At 40.2% G+C, this 16,370-nt stretch overlaps 2 protein-coding genes across 6 annotated transcripts in view; one reads left to right on the top strand and one right to left on the bottom strand.

Annotated features, from left to right (window-relative positions):
- osbpl1a (oxysterol binding protein-like 1A) overlaps positions 1-7,790 on the bottom strand; it is a 46,321-nt gene extending 38,531 nt beyond the window's left edge. For 2 of the 4 annotated variants that reach the window (XM_080721522.1, XM_080721524.1), the window contains exons 1-7: positions 4,498-4,575; positions 4,232-4,361; positions 2,832-2,917; positions 2,651-2,725; positions 2,355-2,466; positions 1,586-1,671; positions 722-866 (exon numbers count right to left, since the gene is read on the bottom strand). In XM_080721522.1, coding sequence (XP_080577648.1) covers positions 722-866; positions 1,586-1,671; positions 2,355-2,466; positions 2,651-2,725; positions 2,832-2,917; positions 4,232-4,355 — 628 coding nt within the window. In that variant the 5' untranslated portion in view covers positions 4,356-4,361; positions 4,498-4,575. Of the gene's footprint in view, positions 1-721; positions 867-1,585; positions 1,672-2,354; positions 2,467-2,650; positions 2,726-2,831; positions 2,918-4,231; positions 4,362-4,497; positions 4,576-7,514 lie in introns of those variants that run through there. The other 2 variants (XM_080721523.1, XM_080721525.1) reach the window with 2 other exon arrangements.
- A 129-nt stretch (positions 7,791-7,919) lies between these two features.
- Positions 7,920-16,370, top strand: part of impact (impact RWD domain protein) — a 69,228-nt gene continuing 60,777 nt past the window's right edge. The window contains exons 1-6 of one of the 2 annotated variants that reach the window (XM_080723062.1): positions 7,920-7,968; positions 8,636-8,698; positions 9,744-9,872; positions 10,793-10,845; positions 10,937-10,999; positions 12,257-12,342. In XM_080723062.1, coding sequence (XP_080579188.1) covers positions 8,651-8,698; positions 9,744-9,872; positions 10,793-10,845; positions 10,937-10,999; positions 12,257-12,342 — 379 coding nt within the window. In that variant the 5' untranslated portion in view covers positions 7,920-7,968; positions 8,636-8,650. Of the gene's footprint in view, positions 7,969-8,579; positions 8,699-9,743; positions 9,873-10,792; positions 10,846-10,936; positions 11,000-12,256; positions 12,343-16,370 lie in introns of those variants that run through there. The other variant, XM_080723063.1, reaches the window with a different exon arrangement.

Here is a 16,370-nt window from a genome sequence, read left to right as displayed (position 1 = left end):
ACAGAATAGTAGAAAGAGCGAATACATTCTCTGGCACCGTCACCTGCCGCGGAACTGCAGCGGCAGACACTGCCGCACGACCGCTAGTTCGACCAGCAGTCGCACTGCATCGCCGGCGATAGGACCAGCAGTCCCGCCAGTAAGACTGGCGGCCGCCACACGGACCGGCAGGTCCCGTAGCGGTAAACTGCCCGTCCGTGCGGTGGTGGCTGAGACAGAATAGCAGAAAGCGAATACATTATCTGGCACCGGCATCGCTGGTAACTGCCGCGGCAGCCACCACCACTCTTTCTACTATTCTGTCTTTGTTTCTGTCTAATAAAATATATTAGCTCTACCAACACATTATTTCTTATTATGGCTTTATTCTGTCTTATTATGTCTTAAAGTGTACTGTAAAAGAGGATGGAACCATAATAGCTGCATGGTCACAGCTAAGCATTGTGTTTCCATTTGAGAAAATGACAAAAAATACGCTAGCGCAAGCCACACTGATGGTCAGTCCCAAATACTCAAGTGCAAACCGAAAGCCTGGTTGCAGCTTATCACCAAGAGAATCTATTATTTCCGTCGAACAGTAAAATATAAATAAGCCCAGAGGAACCAGTGACGATAACATCATTTCAATAACAGGTATTTTCACAGGGCCACTAGATTAGAGCCAGCAGAGCCCTGGTGACTCTGGCTGATGAATATTAATGGTGTGATTCATCGACTGTACCGTTCTTGTTCTTAATGTTGGGGTTGGCTCCACACTGGAGCAGCTTCAGGGCACACTGGTTCTGGCTGCGGTAGGCAGCACAGTGCAGCGGGGTGTTCCCCAACAGATCAGTGCAGTTGATGTCTGGAGGTTTCTTCCTGTTGAGCTACAAATGATAGGCAATACATTAAGTACTGTAAATCACTTTTAACGTATTGGACACACACACAATGTAAGAACTGTTTGTGTTTACCTAAAAGTAGGGTGACCAGACGTCCCGGTTTGGCCGGGACTGTCCCGTTTTTAAGCTGCGTGTCCCGGTGTCCCGACAAATATCTTTAAAACACTAATATGTTCCGGACCGGTTTTCAACATTCACTACAAAATTGTCCCGGTTTTCGGCAGAATTCAAATATTTTGCATAGACAATTATCATGTTCTTTTTATGAAAACATGCTCCCCTAACCAATCAGAAAACATGAATCAATACATTGCGTGTCTGAATTCAACGCTGAGTCTGTTTGTCAATCATTCACTCCCTGTATGCAACCCTGTGGTGCGCATGTGCGCGTGCACGAACGTTAGAGAATGGGCACGCGAGTGCGCGGTAACGTGCGCATTGCTTTGAGGGTCCCGGTTTTAGGCAACAGTGGTACGCGTACCGGTTTGAGCGGCTGAAAATATGGTCACCCTGCCTAAAAGCCCAGATAAATAATTGAGGCATGTAAACTATTTACAGTACACCACATATCTCACAGTTTTGGTGAGTAAAAAAGATAAATGATCATCCTACACAAACATAGTAGATTTACAGTACAAAAGGGTAGGGTTATTTGAAGGTGTCAGCATTGCAAGAGTGTAATCCAGATGTTGGTAAACACTAACCAGCTGTGTTAGAGTAGAGAGGTCACCCTCCCTGGCTGCTTCCAGGAGTTGCTCCTCCAGTTTCCTCTCCTCTGTCCTCTCGGCCGCTGACATCAGCAAGATGAAGCGCGTTATTAGTTAAAGCATCTCATTCAAATGTTTACATGGTGATTCAAGAGGATTCATTTAACAACATTATCCAATGTCACAATGATTAAGCATCAGAAACAGATATAGTTATGGAATTTGACAAAGTACACAGCTCTACACAATATCGCTCACGATTAGGGCTGTCACAATATGACATTTTACATGACGATTAATTGTCACTCAAATAATTGCGATTAACAATGTAATTGTGTTTTTGTCGTTGACAATTACATGTCTGTTTGGCTTTTAGACTTTGAAGTTGCACATGCGCAGCTATGACACATAACCCAAATATACAAAGACGTGAAGGACATATTTGACAACTTTACACTTTAAAAAGAACATTGATGGTGGAAATAGCCGATCTACAAGCTCACGACGCGTTTATGTAAAATAAGTGTGATTAGACGATTATGTAATAATTGTGACTGCCCTACTCACGATAACACCTCTTATGCCTGATTCATACTTGGTTGTGCATAGTGTCATGCGCTGGAAATAGCCGATCTATAAGCTCACAAGGCATCGCAACTCAAGGAGAGATGTCAGCTTGCAAATCGGCAAATCTTTCCTGACGCTCCACACCGGTGTGCAACTAAGTATATATCAGACCTTAGAATGCAACCTTTGTCTCTCTCACCTTCCAACATGCTCCTGATCTCTGCGTTGTGAGTGACATCTTTGGGTATCTGTGCTGTCCCATTGATGACAGTAGCACATGCATCAAATCGTAGCAGCAGCATGACAACCTCCTGATCAATGCCATACGTGATCGAAGCCATTGACGTGATCCGAGTGAGTGATTGGTTAAATGAGGGGATGAATAAGTGCATGCACAAAAATCATACCTTATTACCGGTAATCACACACAGAGATGCAGAGTTAGACTGTAACTTGAATTAGACTGTAACAGTTCATGACAATAAAACAAATCACCTTTCTCCCTGTGAAGGCAGCTTTATGCAGTGGCGTATCTCCCACATTATTGGGTATATTGACCACTGCTCCTGCCTGCGGTTTGTACAGAACACACAGAGACACACATTACCCATGCACTTCCTTCAAACCCTATGCAAACATCTTCATATGTGTATATTTATGGCAAAGGTGCTTGTACCTTCAGCAACTCCTCTACAACACCTTTGTGTCCAAAGTAACAGGCGAGGTGAAGCGGGGTCCATCCCAGGTTGGACTTACTCTTGCCTGAACAAATGACACACACGGATACAGACACTTGACTACTTAGCCCAGAAATATACGTGGGTTGAATCTAGCCTAGAGCTTACAAGAGATGTCCATAAGAAAAAAGAAGCAAAAGAAGACTGTAACTATCAATTATTTGTGTTGTAGCAGTTTCCATTTAAAGTGCCCATATACCGTAGCGTAGGCTATATGTCTAGTACAGTATGTTGAAATTGTATGAAAACTATGAATGCTTTGATTATTGATTTAATTCTCCTACATATCTCTGAATCTTAATGGTCTCGCACAAACAGACATCTCTGATTTAGGTGCCCTCCAGACTAGGCGCGGTTGCCATTGCCACAGGGCTGCCGCTAGGATCAGCGGTGGCCGCACCGCGGTGAGACACAAACACACTCGAGGGGACAGCCCTAAGAAGGCCACATTCAAAGGGCACCACACTGTCCACTAGGGTTGTGAGAAGTCAATATTTACTATTATTCAAAACTTTTGCTTTGATTACAATGAATGAATAAAACAAAGACAAAAACAATTGTGAAAATTGTTATTTTCACTATTTTGGCACATCACCATTGTACAATGAAGTATAATATAGGGCTTATACAGTAAGGCTAATCAGGCAAAGCAATTGAGTCCATTACAAGAAATCTATTCAATCATTTTTGTGTTGATTTTTTGATATATAAGAAATGAAATAAAAAAATAACTTGACTATTCGATTAGCCTACGGTTAATGGTTCTTTAGATATATTTACAGTTAGTTGGCCAGCCCTACTGTAGTGTCTACTGATGACAATCATGTTGTATAATAGGACATTCACGAATAGTGATTTTTAGTATTCGAACTATTCAACCTCAAAGTATTCGAATGGTCGAATATTCGACAGGACTGGCCAAACTGTCAAATATTAAGTAAGCAAGAGGCAAAACATTGTGAAAATAGCAGATCTACATGCTCACAACGCCTATTTATCTGTGGAACCGAGTCACATTAATACCTACAATTCCAAGTGCTTGTCAGGGTGAGGGTCCCCAGTTCAAATAAGTTTATTTTGGGGGTCACGGCCTAAAAAGGTTTGAGAAGCCCTGGTATAGAGCATTAAGAAATTCATCCACCAGGGGCATTGACAACTCATTCTTATGACTTCCTATCTAGCCAAGCTTTATAAATTAATTTATATATATTTTTTAAGAAAAAACAATAAAAAAATTAAAAATAAGCGAATATTTAACTTTGGTGAACAACGTCAAATAGTGTCTTTGATATTCGAATATTCTAATATTTGGTGAATGCCAGTGTGTAATAATGTGTACCTTTGCAGTTGATGTCAAAGCGAGCCTCTTCTTTGATCTTGGACATGAGCAGACTCTGGATGCCCGGCAGGTCTCCATTCCTGGCATGGCGTAGAAACTGCTCCTCGGGGTCCGGGTCCTCCATGGACCCCTGCAGCACAACAATTCAACAACCACACTTTCATCAGGGACGTTTTTCTCCCTCTTTTTTTTTTTTTTTACATCTTACAATATAATTACACCATTGTGTGTGCCCTTGCCGAAGTTTAGACACAACTAGACCTTACCCGTTCGAAGATATGTGCTCCAAAATATGTCAAACGCACCCGGTGAAAGTGTGTGTGTGTGAGAGAGAGAGAGAGAGAGAGAGAGAGAGAGAGAGAGAGAGAGAGAGAAACATTACTGTGAGAGAAAGGGGTGTGTGTGTGTGGGGCTACAGATCCCATGGCCTGGAGGAACGGACCGTAACCCTGGCAACAGACAGCAGAGTTCAACAGAAGTGGTTAAGAAAACGCTAATAAACAGCTTTAATTTGGGAGAAATTAAATTCGGGCTCCGTCACCGTTGGTATAATGCTAATGGCCAATACCATGTGAACTTTGGGATCAGTTGCTGAAGCGAGTGAATAGATAAACGTAGATAAGCGTTAGAGCGTGAGTTTGCTCCTTTATTAGTAGGATATCAGACAGACAGACAGACAGACAGACAGACAGACAGACAGACAGACAGGAGCTCCAATGAAATGTCATTTCCAGGTATCTGGCTCCTCATGTCAGAACACTGTACACCCAGATCAGTAGGCTATTTCTAATCAATGATCCTATATTAAAATTCCCTAATGGGTCGACGGAGGATGTCACAAACGTAACACCCAGAACTTGCGAGGCGCACCATTGCTCCGATCCACACCAAACTTGGCACAAACAGGGGCCCTGTAATGGGCCCTCTGGGTCCCCTGGCATTGGCACAAACACTGTTCAGTGGTCTGGCATGAAAATAGTCACACACACAAATATATATAGGGCACTACAACAGTGTTACAACAGTGTTTAACACTTAAAAGTTAAAATGGCCATAACTCAATGACCATTGCTCTGATTACAAAGATTTCTGAAAGTCTAGTGGTCTAAAAAGACAGTTTTCTGTTGCCACGAAATGTCTAATCTATGGCTTTTCATCAGCAGTATGACCTGTGTTGTTAGTCAAAAACAATATTATGGATTTAGAAATTAATCTTTCTACATACCTTCAGACGAGACATACCTTAGGAAGGCACAACAGTGTTGTTGATATAAAGCAACCTCTTAAAAGTTCCTCAAAATGTCACTTTACAGGTACAAAATATTTCCTCAAGTGTCTATTGCATATTCAGAAAATACACGCTTTCCTATGTGCATAAGCACTACAAATAAAAGGTGACATCATGTGCTCTACTGTCAGTAGACAAGGAGATTTCCAAACTGCACTGTCACAGAGCAAAATGAGGAAACCAGCATGCACACATACTACACATGACCAAACTGCACTGTCACAGAGCAAAATGAGTAAACCAGTACTCTCATACAAGAATAAAGTAAGTCACCAGACCTGCCTTACAGGGAGTAAGTCCTGATGCTTTTCCTTTATACACCTTAAGCCTTAAGACCTCAGGCCGATTCCACAAATGCCTTCTAAACCGGTAATTCTATCAAGATTTCTCAAAAAATGTCAGAAATAGCAGATGTACAAGCTTGCAGCATGGCACCAAGTGACGTGCTGTGAGCTTGTATAGGCCTATCTGCTATTTTTGAATAGCCAACACTAACATAAAACAAAGTACACGGATGCTTTGCCGGATTGAATGGGTTGTTAAGCAATGTTATTCATTCTCTTACAACAGCCTACTAGTGTTATGCTGCAAGAAAACAAGCTTAGGTCCATTTCGACAATATTGTGGATTGTCACGTGGTGGCTATACAGTGAAGGATTAATGGATTATATTTGTGTTGAGGTGTACAAAGTATGTTCTTTTCTGTTTTGCTTTGCCAGTAAAGCTAAAGACACACTGATAAGTGAGGTGTCATTAGCTAGCCGCAAATTGCAACACTAGATTTTTTTATAATGGGATGAATCTAGGGTTGCAATACCTCCCATAGGCAGCCGATGCATGAAAACAGTTTTTTGCTAACTGATTGTATTAAACGACTTCAAACTCACCAATATTGTAGCTCTATGGAAAGCTTGGAATTTACTCTTGCTAACTGCAAAGTGTTTGTTTCAGAAAAATCCACAGTAGACATGTTAGGAGCTACTTTCTATCCAAGAAATTTGGTTCAGGTGATCATTTTTTCTAAGTCCCGGAGTTTGGAAGCGCTCGTGGAAAATCCCTCAACGGTCCTGTGACCACCTGGTTCTAAATGTCACATTATGCAGGAGGCAGCGGTACATGGCGTTATAGAAGACGAGCGCTTCCGAAGTTCAGCACTTAGAAAATAAACCATGTCTGCTCGGATTTCTTGACAGAAAATAAATCATAACAATTCTTCGGTGGATTTTTCAGAAACAAACACTTTGCAGTTAGCAAGAGTAAATTCCAAGCTTTCCATAGAGCTACAATATTGGTGAGTTTGAAGTCGTTTAATACAATCAGTTAGCAAAAAACTGTTTTCATGCATCGGCTGCCTATGGGAGGTATTGCAACCCTAGATTCATCCCATTATAAAAAAATCTAGTGTTGCAATTTGCGGCTAGTCATTAGCACAGAAACAGGTTTGACTGACATTCTAAAACATGTAGTTATTATTCAACTGTCCACAGCAATGTAGTGCTACATTCACTGTATAGTAGCCTAACAATGACGTTATAATATAAACAGAATAGAGATGTATTCTCTCTCATGTTAACCACATTCTCTTTTATAACTTCCAAACTCATGTGCTCAAGACTGCAGACAATGAAGAATGCAGCTGGTCTTGTGACATGCTTCAACCCCACACTTCAGGTTCGAGAATTTAGAATCTGCTATCTGAAAGAAAGACCCTGTAAGAAAAACAAGCTGACATGGATGAAATCAAGGATTTGATATTGGGAAACCTAAATAGTGAAAACAACTGTTCGTACTCTTCTTGGACACAGTGAGCATTCAGATTCACTTATAGCGTGTGAACTGATTTGGGATGAAAATAGTAAAATCAGCCACAACTGACGCCAGGCAACAGCTAGGGCTAGTTAGGCGACAAAAGGTCACTTTAAAAGATGTAGCTTCACTTTCAACATAAATTAGTGATTGACAACAAGCACGGAAAACCTTCTATTATACACTTACCGATTAAATTCGAGGAAATTCAAAGGAAAAAGAAGAGAAAATCCACTTGTCTTTAAGAGAAGCTTTTAATGTGGTCTGGTCTCGCATAGTCCTCACCGTAGCTGCTGAGTAGTTCAGCATGTGATAATTGTTTCAAGCCTCCTTTAGAGATTATTATCATTAATATTGTACAGAAGCAGCAGAATACATGTTAGTCTGTGCTTCTGTAAAGCAGCACATTGTCCTGACGAGCAGCATTTTACTGTTTGTGTTGAAGAACAACAAGAAGCGTAACACACTCACTGAACACAGAACACACACCCTTCTGTCTGTCTGTCTGTCTGTCTGTGTGTGTGTGTGTGTGTGTGTGTGTGTGTGTGTGTGTGTGTTTACTGTGTGTTATCAGCATAGCTGTCATCAGCTGATCACCAAGGAGCGGAACCGAGGCTGCGCACCTCTGCTTTTCACAATAAAAGTGAGACCCCGCCCCCAGGGCCACACACTCGTGTTTTTTCATGATAAAAAAAAATAATAATAATAGCAGATAACTCTATGAGCAGACAAGCACATAGCACGCTATGAGCTTGTATATCTGTTATTTTTGAATAGCTAAAAGTGCAAAATAATTAAGTGGTTAAAATCTAAAGTGATACAGATGCGTTCCATGCAGATCTAAATGGGCTAATTAATTAATTAATTAATTTTAATTAATTAATTAAATATAGGCTACATGTTACCAGTTTAATAAATACATTTGTGGTGAAGGTAAAAACAAAGCGTTCACTTTCTGTGGTTAAAGTGTAGGCCTACTTTATTTTGAAGCATAGCGGCAAGCATGCCTTTCTGCTTGTTAGAAATGTGTTTCAAAATAAATGTTAAATGTCAAAATAGCACCGTTAAACTATTATTTGACAGAAGCTACGGTAGAATCGATCTCCAATGAATAAAAATCACAAATACTGTGAAATATATGTTGCACATGACTCGCATGATATTATAATAATAACATAGGTTGAATGTCGGTACATGCTGGATCACAAAACACATGCACCCAAACTTGCCCTGGAAGTGATGTAAAGTAAACAATATGGTTTCGACCAAGTGTGAGTAACTTGGTGGTGCTTTCTCTACTTTGATTTCAGTTTATTATGAATTAAATGGACGACATCTTAAATTCACAGAACGAGGAGGACCTTCAATCTCAAGTAAGTTGTCTGTCTGTCATGAGATGAGAGTATTTTAAAGTCTACTTTTTAGTTTCATTCAGCACAGCGTCTGTGACTCTTATCATGTATGCTCACTGCAGCATGTCTCCCACCGAAAATTGCAGATCTACAACAACAGGCTCACTGCTCACAACGCGTCGAATGGCCACGCGTTGTGAGCTTGTAGATCTGCAATACCCGGGGCTGCCAGGCTGTCACGACTCACGAAACAGGGAACAAAGTTCAGACTTCAGATCATGTCATGTTTGATCTCGACTCAAATCCCTGTGTCACACTCACCTTAACGTACAACTTTTTAGAGCTAAACATTTAATAAAATGAATGGAGCTGGCTGTCAAACTCATTTCTACTTATAACCCAAGAAGTCCACACTGTCACATAGACTATAGGCTACGTTCGTTACAGAATGAGCAATGAGGACTAGCCTACTTGCTCCACCCCCATGGACTGTAGGCTGTATAAAACAAACACACACAATAACTACATGGAACATAGTAATAGGGTTACATGCAGGGGTGGAAGCAGCTGCATAGTCAATTAATAATAAGGGTAATAATAATAATAATACAAATAATGATTGTAATTATTACTTACTTACTTAAATTACTTGAAAACTACAACAAAAAGTTAAAATGTAGTTATCATTTTGAAGGCTTAATACTAAAATAGCCTATGAAATCCTGAGCATAACAATTTCAATATGAATAGTGTTCAACATCTACTCATTGCTTTGTCAAAGTTTAACTTATGAGAGAAAAGAGTCAAATTCATTGATCGTGAATGTGGGCCAAAAGGGTCACTCCTGAGAACTCCAAAGTATATAGGCTATGTTTTTTTTTACATTTACACTTATTTTATAAATGTTAGGCCAAACACATAGGCTATAATCACCTTTTGAATGACCTGTCCTACTGTATATAAAACTATAATATTAATATTGGGCCTAAATTAGGCTTAATATTAATAGGCTATAGTAGTTTTGTATTTTTTTATTTGCTGCTTCTTATTGTCTTGTCTCACATAGATTGAGGAGGTGGAGGCACTTTCTTCCATATACGGCGATGAATGGTGTGTTATCGATGAAGCATCCAGAATATTTTGCATAAAAATATCCACTGACTTGGAGAGGCACAAACTCACCGCATGTCTCCAGGTAAATTAAATCATACCAATTATGAATCATGTGTTCATATCTTTGTAGTTATTTATCATAAATAGTCTAAATGCTTGCACACAATAAAATACTATGAATAATAAATCAATATAACTGGAGAACGGTTTTCAAACTTTTTTTAAATAATCTAAATTAAAGTATTTGGCCAGGGATCCCCATACAAGATTTGTGTTGTTAAAATGTTTTGAAAGTATTAAAACATTTTATAAACAAAAAGAAATCCAAGATTTTTCAAAGAAATGGTAGCTCTACAACAGGGGTGCCCACACCTTTTTTGACGTGAGATCTACTTTTAAAATGACTAGCTCAACATGTACTACCCATCCAAAATGTTTTAGCTGAGGGCCTGAGGGGGGCTTTGGAATAGCAGCACTGGCGTTACATTTTAGACAAACACACTTACTGTAAAGGGGGAAATAAATAGTAAAAATACTGGGGGAAATGTCTTCATCCCATTCTGTATGGAAGTGGTAGGTTTTGGGGTTCTTTGTAATGCTACTGACTCTTGAACAAAGTATTGCATTGGAGGTTTGCCTACTTGAAGCCATGAAGGGAGCTGACAGGCCCTTCTTGATGTCATATTCTTTTTACATTTTAATTACATATTTTTAGAGGCATGTCATGTGGTTTACCTGCACAGTGCACACCCTTGGTGATCTACTGGTAGATCACAATCTACCTTTTGGGCACCCCTGATCTACAACAAGCTTTGTTTGTATCGTGATTTGTTGTGAGCTTGTAGATTTATTAACACATTGAACACATTGCCATTATTTTCTAAATTGCCAATGTGAAGGTTTAAAGTGGTAAACTGATTTTGACTCCACCACTGTAGAGAGTGTACAATGTCAGAGATCTATTACTGTGTAATAAGACATGTATATTTTCTTATTGAACAGATAATTCTCCCACCCGATTATCCAAGTGCAGCGCCACCAATCTATCAGATCAAGTAAGTTTGTATGCTCTCTTTAAATGAATCTAAATACCAGACACTGCAATCAGAGCTCACATCAACACCATCTCTAATGATCCACCTGTAGTGCGTCGTGGTTGCGAGGCCCTGAGAGGGTGAAGTTATCAAACAGCCTCGAGGACCTTTACGTGTGAGTACATGTCATTATGTTTTGACCTGATGAGACCCTGTAGAACATACATGGGCAACTGGCGGCCTGGGGGCCACATGCGGCCCCCACCTTCACTTAATGCGGCCCGCAGGTTGATATTGGAGTACTGATATATTATTGATTTCAGCTTTTACAATTCCAAACATGGAAAAATGACCTGCTTTAATTACTTCAGTCTATATTAGTAGCTAATGACTAGTATTCAAATGTTATTGTATTTTTTATGTCCAATGTATTTGTATTTAAGTTCATAAAGTTAACATAAGAAGATATAAATGCATTTGACATTTTATAACAAAAGAAGAAAAAAAAGTAACTTTCAGGATTCCAATTAAAAAATAGCAAAAATAGCAGATCTACAAGCTCTAAACGTGTCACGTTTTGAGCTTGTAGATCTGCTACTTTTGATACTTTTGTTGTGTGACACTGTAGTGGCTCAAGGGTAGATAAACCGTCTGTAATGATCTTTCTTCTTCATCCTATATTTGTATTGTTGTTTTGGGGTGAAAAGGCAATCCTTGTATCAATATTGTTTATTTGATGTTTGTAGAAAGAAGCTGCTACTCACATTATTATACCACTTTATTGCCTTAAATGCTTCAGTTGAAAATAAAAAAAAAAAAAGTAAAAAAAAAAAGAAAGAAACCGTCATTAGAACACGGAGGGTTCCTGAAGGGTTCCCAGTTCGGTCCCGGGCTCCCCCAGAGCTGGTGTTGAAGAGTCCTTGAGCAAGACTCTGAACCTCTCGTTGCTCCCGATGAGCAGGTTGGTGCCTTGCACGGTTTCCTCTGCCATCGGTGTATGAATGTGTGTGTGTGTGTGTGTGTGTGTGTGTGTGTGTGTGTGTGTGTGTGTGTGTGTGTGTGTGTGTGTGTGTGTGTGTGTGTGTGTGTGTGTGTGTGTGTGTGTGTGTGTGTGTGTGTGTGTGTGTGTGTGTGTGTGTGTGTGTGTGTGTGTGTGTGTGTGTGTGTGTGAACTGTGAATGTAATGCACAATCTATGTAAAGCGCCTTGGATAAAGGCGCTATATAAATGCACCATTTATGATGAATTAGGACATTAATTTACAAAAACAAAAAGAAAACACAAAAAGTAACACTATGGAGATACTGTAGGAGGTTTCTGTCTGACATGATGTTATTTTCCCAGTGCTCTTTTTGATAGATGTTTACATATTAGACACGGGGCCCCAAGAACTCACAAGGGCTTTTTTTTTTAACCTTCCTTTTTCCAACAGAGATCATGCTGGGGAGAGCATTCTCTACCTCTGGGTTGAAAAAATCCGCGAATTTCTCGTGGAAAAGTCCCAAAGCACTGAAGCAGGTGAGATATGAAAGATCTAATTTAATGCAATACTCCTGTAATTAATTTGTACATTTTAATTAGGTTTTAGCAGACTTCGTTTAAATTACTTTCTGTACCCATGATATGTTTTGCATAGTACCGAGTTACTTTGTATTATTTGTCTGTCATTTAATGTTATATGAGTATGAGTTGTAAAAAGGGACCCGAATTGAAACAAGCCCAAAAGCTTTCTTGTGGTGTTTGTTATTTTAGTTGACCTTGTACCAGAGAGCTGTACTGTCCTGTACCTTTTCCTTTGCAAACTTCTAATAAAGTCTTCAATCAATCAATCAATCAATCAACCAGTTACGCCAAAACTCCACTGCAGCCATCAGGCGTCGCGTCAGTGTCGGACGGCGCAAATAATTAACCAGGGCGAATTTTGAGGTTGGACGCTGCCACCGAATGCTGCGCAATGCAACGCTTTGGAATCAATGGAGCACCCTTCAGTGATTAAAAGAATCAATGGAGCACCCTTCAGTGACTAAAAGAATCAATGGAGCACCCTTCAGTGACTAAAAGAATCAATGGAGCACCCTTCAGTGACTAAAAGAATCAATGGAGCACCCTTCAGTGATTAAAAGGGAACATTCCCTGCGTTTGGCGATGATGCGACCCCCGATGGCTGCTGTGAAGCTTTGGCCTTACAATACTTGCCCACTCACAGAATCCGAGGGTAACTGAGATATGGACATTGGGTTATCACTAGAGGGCAGTATTGGTCCACTGATGAATCAACTGTTTGCAAATGAAATTGTTATACAGTAGAATAGATTGATTGATTGAATACTTTATTAGAAGTTCGCATAAGAAAAGCACAGGACATACTGGTCGGATACAAGGTCTACTAATAGGATTTAAACCCAAGAAAGCACAATGGCTTGTTTACTTTGGGGTCCTTTTGTACTCACAGACATTAAATGACAGACAAATAGCAAATAGGCCTATATTATTTTCCATAATAAATACACCATGTTACTGTAAGTAATCTTTCAGAGTGGTTTTAAAGGAGAGTAGGGATTTACACTCCTTTAGGGCCGTTGGTAGGGCATTCCACATTTTTGCGGCATAGCAGGAGAAAGAATTCAACCCTGTGTTTGAGCCAAATCTGGGTTGGAGGTGATTTGTGGAGTTGTCATTGGTGTTGTGTTGGTGGACCCCATTGACGTTTTGGAAGTGTAGTACATGCACTCTAAAAAATAATTCAGTGGCCATGTATATAGCACTATTAGAAAAAGTTATATTAGTTCAATAAAATCACTGAATATCAATATAACAAGATTGACTACACCACTACTACTCTGTCAACTACCCTGAGCAATCCCACCCTTTCAAAATGATAAGGGTCAAGATGAGTCCGAGATGGAAGGTTAAGCCTAACCAGTTTATTTTGGGATGTTTGGAGCCTTGTTTTGAAGGCATTTGTTGCGCATGGTACCATGTGGACACCATAGTCATAGAAGGCTTGAATGAGTGCTCCTGCAAAGTGTTCTTACTGACCAGCGGGGCGATACTGTACAGAAAACGTATTCTTTGGTTGATTTCTTTGAGCAGTGCTAACCGCTCCTACGCATGGCTTTGTGTGTAGGTCCCCAAGTCCCTACAGTATGTCTGTATGCAGTATGAGACTAACGTCACATGAAACTAGCGTCATAGAAAGTACGTAGAGACCGACATCACAACAGCTGATGTCACGGACAGACTAAACAGCCCATACAAAGAGATATGCACGTGTGTCGCTGCATATCTGTGCGATTCGATTACTTTAGTTGCCATTTTGTCACTGGAAAGATTTGCCTCTAAGATGCAACCCAGGTAATGAAATCCACTGATCTTCCGGCTGGGGCGGCACCTGTCAGAGGGGAGTGTTGGGCGGGAGGATTAGGACAAAGGCTCTATGTCCTCCCGGTGGGGGCTCCTCACTGGCAGGTGAGTCAGTAGGATACAACAGTACGTCCTCCTGGTGGGGGCTCCTCACTGGCAGGTGAGTCAGGAGGATACAACAGTACGTCCTCCTGGTGGGGGCTCCTCACTGGCAGATGAGTCAGTAGGATACAACAGCAGTGACAACACAGAAATGTGTGTGGGGAGGAATCAATTTGTATAACAACTCCATTGGGGGTACAAATAATTGGCTAAAAACCCTCTGGGACTCAAATTATTTAAAAAAAAAAAGAAAAGAAAAAAGTGCTTGATGGGTTCCATGACTGTAATAAGACGAACACAAAGGCGGACACTCTGAGCGACTGCTTCCTTGCCAAAATCTTTGCCAGGCAAATCTTTTATTGCTGTTAAGGTTGAGAATAAGACAGATGGTCTCTGTTAACAACAAGGCGGCAAAGATAATTAGCTTGCTCTTCGACCCTCTTCACAAGCGATTGTATCTGTCAGTGTATGACAATCTAGTTCCAGACAAGAGTGTCTTGGTTCGATCAGGACACATTTATGAAAGATGTTCTTTACACAGAGAAAAGGATATTTATAAAACATGATTTTCTAAAGATAATCAAGATTAGAGAGAAATACAGGAGAATGGGCAGAAAGCAAATGAAGATGAAGATGTCAGAGAGACTTACAATGTAATAGCCTAGTTGTGTCTCTTAATGCCTGCCCTCTTCTTACATTAACACTGAATTTCAAGTGCATTTGTTTGTACTGTTAATTCATTTGATAGAAAATATACAAGTGTGTCGGTTACAAAAAGTGCATTTTCACTATTAATACAATGTTTGCTGAATAGAGGGTATGCGCGAGACCTCATCATCATACCCGGAAGTTATACGGGAACGCCTACTGAGTGGCAAAAAAATACTTCCTGGCCTTGACAGCCCATACATCCAAACAGGAAAGTCCTATCTGATTGTATTAGACACGATTTGCCACTCGATTTGCCATTCACTTTATGCATGTGCATTCCGCATACCCTCTATACCAGGGCTACTCAACTTAAAGGTATATTCAGTGATTGTATTTCATTCAAATAGAAATATAATTGATACATTTTTCATGCAATCTTCTCACTAGAATGTGTGCTGACCATATAAGGACTTCCACCATGGCCCGTGTTACGAGCATAGCTAGATTCGGTTTTCAGAGGTAACCAGCCAGTCCTCGACCAATCAGGGTAGAGTAGCCTATAGCCGTAGTTAAGTTTTGAGAACCACAGTCACTCTGAATTAAGAACGTCTGCTAAATGCCTAGATTGTAAACTACTGAACTCATAAAATGCCACAGTCTCGTGGTAAATCAGTATCGTATATCCTGAAGCTGGAGACGTAGGCCTACCGATATTCAGTGATTGGGTCTAATGATCAAAACGAGAACATTATAATGGTGTAAAAAAAATCTATAACAAATTAACATTTCCACGCTGTAAGGCCAGTAAGGGACAAGATGACCCCCGGCCACTTTCATTATCACTGAATACACCTTTAAGATGGCTCAGGGGCCACTCTTTTGGACGTTTACAATGATTTTGTAACACACTTCATAGCAAGTGTAATAATTAAGGAATCACACGGAAAACAGCCACATTTCCATCTATATAAGCCAGGCGAAACCTCATTGTGGGCTCGCCTATAAGGCGAGCACACTTTAGATATTGTCATTATTTATTTATTTATTTATTTATAAGTAGACGGGATCTTCGGTTCCTTTCTACTCCTACATACTTAGTGAGAAAATGAAAATAAAAACATCAATGTGTTCAGCTTACAGTGGTGAAGTGTGCTATTATTTATTATAGCAATCGGCCAAATGGTGGCGCTGTAGGAAGCCTTCGAAAGTGCGATCTTTGAACAGGTATAGCTCATGCTGTGTTATACGTACAGCCATGAAACCTGTATACACTTATGCGTCTCCTCATGCCGAACAACTTTTACCCTCTAACTTTTGACCTCTGACCTTTAGGTCTCCCACAATTCGGAATTATATGAAAAACAGTAAAAATCTATCTCCTCCTGGGATTTTCGCGTCAAGTGCACAAAACTTTTTTCACATGAACTTTG

Source organism: Nannobrachium achirus, assembly GCF_963921795.1.
Source record: "Nannobrachium achirus genome assembly, chromosome: 1".
NCBI classification, from domain to species: domain Eukaryota; kingdom Metazoa; phylum Chordata; class Actinopteri; order Myctophiformes; family Myctophidae; genus Nannobrachium; species Nannobrachium achirus.
Note: the sequence above shows the minus strand (reverse complement) of the source record. Positions and strands in the feature narration are given on the sequence as shown.